The 5921-nt window shown below is 39.1% G+C and overlaps 1 protein-coding gene across 1 annotated transcript in view; it reads right to left on the bottom strand.

Moving 5' to 3' along the window:
- Window positions 1-211: 211 nt before the first annotated feature.
- The window catches only part of PIGC (phosphatidylinositol glycan anchor biosynthesis class C), an 18347-nt gene continuing 12637 nt past the window's right edge, over window positions 212-5921 (bottom strand). Inside the window, exon 2 of the mRNA XM_072419938.1 lies at window positions 212-1630. Within this exon, the coding sequence (XP_072276039.1) occupies window positions 619-1575 (957 nt within the window). The 5' untranslated portion in view covers window positions 1576-1630 and the 3' untranslated portion in view covers window positions 212-618. The remainder of the gene's footprint in view (window positions 1631-5921) is intronic.

The following is a 5921-nucleotide window of genomic DNA, read 5'->3' as shown; positions in this document are numbered from 1 at the left end:
CAATGATGTCCATTTTTAAACAGGGAAAATCTAATCTAAAAATAAATGTTGCTGTAATATAGTTGGGAAAAAATGTTAAATATTACATTTTTGCAGTTCATTTTCCAGAGGCTGATGTATTGTTTCTTGGTGTAAATAAAATACAGAATAAAATATACAATTAGTTCCATCTGGTGGTGACATTTAGGTACTGAATGCCAGCGATGGGTAATAGAGATCAATTAAGTTTTATTATTATTCTGATACAAAAATTTTACAGATTACTTTAAAACATAGTCAATCAAGCAAAAAAAAAACTCCATCTACACAAGATCCACCAGACTTTTCTTTAGAAAACTTTTTAAAGTCACTTGCAGAAATACAACAGATTTCAAAATATTTCACTCTCCGCTCTTGCACATGTCTGACGCTGTAAGGTATTTTGTACTCTGCTGTATTTTTGCCTTTGCCTTAATAAACTTTTTCCAAACAAACTTGAGGTGAACAATGACAGTGGATGTGCACTTGCCGCACCCATGGTTAAGATTTCGAGCACGAAGAGTACTCCTGGAGCAGCATCTTTACTATGTTAAAACATAATTTATATTAATAAAAACCTAAAATGACACAATAAAATATTTAGTCAAGGAAACGGGAAAGGTCTTCCTTGATTTCTGCTTCATCCCAAGGTCCATGGATGTTATCTTTGAAGAGCTGTAGTCGGATGAGGAAGTATGGACAGAGAAATGTCACAGATATGAGCAGCAGGAAGAAGAGCAAGGCTCCCACACTAGAAATACTCAAAAGCCCAGACACAGAAAATACAGCAAAGATAAATGTGACACATGTGTAAGTCCGAGGAGTGTAAGCTCTTAGCTTTCTCTGTAGGCTTGGCCAAAGAGCAAAAATCTGGATGGCGAAGGTCACCATAGTAAACGCATGGAGGGAGCGAGGAAGGCGTGAAGCCAGGCAAACAGAAGCGAAGATTGCCATATTAATAGATAACGTGTTAGAGACAACTGCTGCATTGGCTCCATAGTCAAAGAAGACAAGATGTCCAATGAGCATGAGCACTGACATGGCATAGATAGTGTCTGTGCTGATGGATTCTGTCAGTGTCTTCAGTACTGGAGAGAAACCGTAAGTGAAAGCTACAAACACCAAGGAACTCTTTAGATCACGCCATCTGGTCCGTCCGCTTTCCTTCCGTCCAGCTCCTTTGTCCACTGCATCAAATATTAGGTACCCAAGGAGTGTAAAAGCCAATCCAAACCCACAAAGCTTTTGAGGGGACAACAAGTCCTGGTCCATATACCACCAAATCACTGAAAAAGAGCAAACGCTGCATAGTTGATGGATAACAACTGCAGATTCAAACACCACAGCCCAGTAGCTGTAGCGTCGAACATAAATATTCTTCCGCAGCTCTTCCAGGAAGCTTTTATCAACATAATTGTCTGGGAATGGTTGTCTTTCATAGAGAACCTTCTTCCAAGGAGTGTGGTTCTCCACAGGATCTGGTGAAGAAGTGGTGTCCTGTCCCCAGGTCACATCTGTATAGGCACCAGGATTAGAACTCTGCAGAACTGGGCTCATATCTTCCCGCTTGCTTGTAAACTTAGATTACAAAAGTAAATCCAAATGCCATTGCCTGGAACAAGAAAAATACAAAAAAATAAATGTTGATGTGTAAAGGCTACTTGTAAGTTCATGTTTAGTTTAGTAGCTTTGGATAGAGTGGGAGAGGGAACTTCTGTCAAGTTTTTATTTTTGTCTTGGGAGATTCCTTAAAGCTGCGTACACACGGCAGATTTTTATCGATTGATAATCGGCATCGGCCAGATATCGGGCGAAAATCTGCCGTGTGTACAGTCGGTGTCGTCCATCGTCCGAACGACCGACCTGCCGGATCCACGGACGATGGACGACGACCGATCCTAATGAAAGGGAAGGGGAGAGCGCGCAGCAGGGTGCCACTCCGTCGCTCTCCCCCTCCCCTCTCCATAGAGCATGAACGGTGCTGTATGTACAGCACCGTTCATGCATCGTGCAGTCCCTTGTCGTTGGAAAGGATCGTGAAAGATCCTTTCCAACGACAAAAATTGCACGTGTGTACGCTGCTTAAGAGATTTCTCTTTTGAAAATCCCTCAAGTTGCTACTATTAAAAAAATGAAACATATTATTACTTTATTTTCTTGTGACAGCATGTTCCCAGACAGGAAATATTCTAAATATGGGCAGCAAAGATGGCTCAGTGGTTAGCACTCTGGCCTTTGCCGCGTTGGTTCCCAGGATTGAATCTCAGCCAGGGCACTATCTGCATGGAGTTTGCAGGTTCTCTCCATGTTTGCGTGGGTTTCCTCCGGGTACTCCCATTTCCTCCCACATCTCAAAAGCATGGAGTTAGGTTAATTGGATTCCCCCAGAAATTGACCTTAGGCGATACAAAAGACATATGACTATGGTAGGGACATTAGATTGTGAGCTCCTTTGAGGGACAGCTAGTGACATGACTATGGACTTTGTACAGCGCAATATGTCAGCGCTATATAAATACTGTATATTAATAAAGCAGAAACTTCAGATCTTGTAAATTTTAACCTTAGGTAAAACAAAAAGGGCGGTGAAGGGTTGTCTGATAGTGAACATGAAACAAGTTATTTAAATGTTAAACATTTCATTTTCTTCTTCAACATAAAAATGGCAAAAAAAACATGGAATCGTTCAGTAGGCACTGCTAAGTCATTAAAGCTGAACTCCAGGAAAACAGATAAACACATATATGTTAACTATCTATTCATTGCAACTCTGCTCTAGTTATCCAGGAAACTTTTACTGACAGCCCACCGTGGTTGGTTACCTCACTCCTCCACATTGCAGGTTAGCAATATACCTTGGTCACTGACCGTGCATCAGCTGAGTGGACAATAAGCGAGAATCAGTAAAATAATGGGGTCTTCACTCTGCTCTCTTCTGCTCAGCATATACCCAGTGTTATACTGATCACAAAGCAGTAATGGTTGCTTGAAAAGTTGTTCTTCTCCCAGTCTAAGGGCTGCTGTGCAAAGGATCATCCTAAACCAATATTACAAATATTTTTGTACTTACATTGATAATAATTGATACTTACATTCACATTGATACAAAAATCACAAAGATGCTATATGGTATCCTATACCTAGGCCAATAATATTTCAAATAAGTACATTGCATGCATATTAAGGTCAAAGAAAACATTTTTATGGATCCTGAAAAAATTTGTGCAACATAAGATGACTTTGTAAGAACATACAAACATAAAAATCATGAACCTGAAGGGAGTTATGAGTATCAGCAGCTGGTCTTTGAACTACAGCTAAAGTAAACACATGCCAGAATAATCTGATAATTTATGTAAAATCTTACATCTAGGTGCCGGTTCTAAACATTGACAGGATACCCAAACCAGATGTGTCGTATCCACACACCAGATGTCACATAGCGCCCATCGCTGTACCATGTAAGAAGAGGTGAGTTCATTTAATGCAAAGTTTAATGCAAAATGTTATTTACCAACAACCACAGTGAGTGCAGCACCCAACAGCCACCGATCAGAAAACATTTGTCACCATTTCCACTTCACCAATTGATTACTTTGGTAAAAGATTTGTTCTGATAAATGTATGCAGCAATTTTATGCAATCATATTTGGAATTGTAATGACAGCCAAACACGGTGATCACATGGGTTTGTTTACAGGCACAATGCTAGCTGCCACACTGGAATACAATAGAAAGTATGGAACTGTCTATTTAAATGATCTGCTATCTATAGAGATTCTTTTGTGAAAGATCTAAATCTTCATTGCTGCAATATGTACATTCTAAACAGATATATATATATTGTAGTAAGGTGAATTATATGATGCTGAATTTGCAGGGTATTTGGCATTATCTGCCCCTGCAAAAGGGATTAAAGGGCCTGGAAAAGACTGTCAGTATTTGTATTGCTCATGTTTTTAATTTGGGATCCAGGCCCACAGTGTCCTGAAAGGAATGGGTGGGCCAGGCACTCCTCCCTTTTTCCAGGCCAGAAGTTGGCAATGGTTCTGAGGGACCTGGCTGTAGTGAGAAACCAGGAGGTCTCACAAAGATTTTTGATGGGACTAATAGAGAGCCGGGAGACTAATTTTGGTGTTTTGTGTGTCATGGTGTGAATGACATTGATCCCATGTGAGGGAAAAACCTGGGTTTCGGTGTATTTTTTGGACTCTTTTATAAATAAAAGTAGGCAAAGCACCCTGAAATTCAAATACCTCTTTGCAGCAAGTGAGGTGAAGCTAATCTTCCACAATATATATATATATATATATATATATATATATATATATACTTGAACATCAAATTGCAGTTCTTGTATTGCAATAAAATATCAGAGCTGGAACCTGTGACACTTGTGTAATTGACACTAATACTAACCTAACTTTGCCAGTAATAAGGATGTGCTTGTATATCAGAAGTGCTCCAAGATTACGTCGGCCACTCCAAGACTTGGCTCACGGTGATGGGGAAAGCCTGCAATCCAACTCCAGACATGAGCTCAGTTACGTATTGATGTGCCCATTCAACCACAGCCAGCCAGAGCAGGTATGCCGGGTGATGATATTCCCCTCTATAAAAAGGGTAATGCAACTACTACAGTGCAGTGGGGTTGATTTATTAATGGACAACAGGCTGTTTAACTAGCAAAGTTACATATTACCAGTGCTAGGGAATTATAACTTAGCTTAGTAAATTAGGTTATGCTTTAAGGCATCTATTCATGTTTAAGCAAAAATCATGTTTTTTTTGCAAATCTCTGCATGTGGTTGGATATTATTTGTAAGGTGAATTTTCTCCAATAAGCTAAGTGAAAATTTCCATGCATGGTTATATGTTACTTTGCTAAGTAAACGGCCAGGATTCCTTTAGTAAATCAACTCCAATCTACTTGGGGTGATCTGTTTAAGGAGGTTGCATATATATTAGGTAGAAATTATCTTCCATTTAAAAATTCATATTGTCATTGCTGTGCATTTCCACAATTTTATCGTGTTAAACATCTCATGTACAGAAAAATACCTGTTGATTGTGCCAGTAATCTAGTGAGCTCCTAATTTTGTGTGCCTCTGCTGCACTAAAAATCCAAGCAGTTTGATCAGCGCTGCTCAGATCTATCCGGTGGATTACAAAACACCTTCCTTTATGGTATGGAGATGAGGGGTAAAGGAAGAGTTCTGTAGTTTAGAAAAAAGCCAAAATGACCAACACATAGATATGGCAAACATCTCTACACAAAAATAAAGAATGAACAGCTACATTGCTCAGAAACTGTCTGAGCTTTTGGAAATCCATTATATATTGACCCCTTCATGGTTCAATCATCACCTAACCAACACAAACTATACTGACCTTTGTCAGATCATTATATCTTTAAGCCATGTATGCCTTGCTCTACAAATTGCAATAATTTACACTGCATGAATCCTTCAGGCTGTGATATATAACAAAAGTATGTGATTAATCTAGCACATCCAATGTAGTGTTTACAATATTTATAGCAGCCTCACCCTATGCATTTTTTGTTTCACATATTTGTACTGGTCTGCTGTGTAAAAAGAATTGCTTTGTCAGTGCAATGCATATAACTGGTCAGTAGGGGGAGACAGAGTATAAGTGTGTATACACATCATGCACATTAATGTGATATTTCATTAAAAAAATATTCTTACTTTACAGGAATATGTAATAGGAAATGAGCAATCTAGAGAACCAAGGGAAGTCATACAAGGCCATCAGGGGCGCCTGCTCAAGGCTCGGTAGGTTCAACTGCACATTCATAGAAAGTTAGTACAACATTTGTAAGACAGACATTGCCTTAACAGAGATAATAGACAAGCCTAAAATATTAAATACTGGTTTTG

This window comes from Pyxicephalus adspersus, chromosome 8, assembly GCF_032062135.1.
Source record: "Pyxicephalus adspersus chromosome 8, UCB_Pads_2.0, whole genome shotgun sequence".
Taxonomy (NCBI): domain Eukaryota; kingdom Metazoa; phylum Chordata; class Amphibia; order Anura; family Pyxicephalidae; genus Pyxicephalus; species Pyxicephalus adspersus.
Note: the sequence above shows the minus strand (reverse complement) of the source record. Positions and strands in the feature narration are given on the sequence as shown.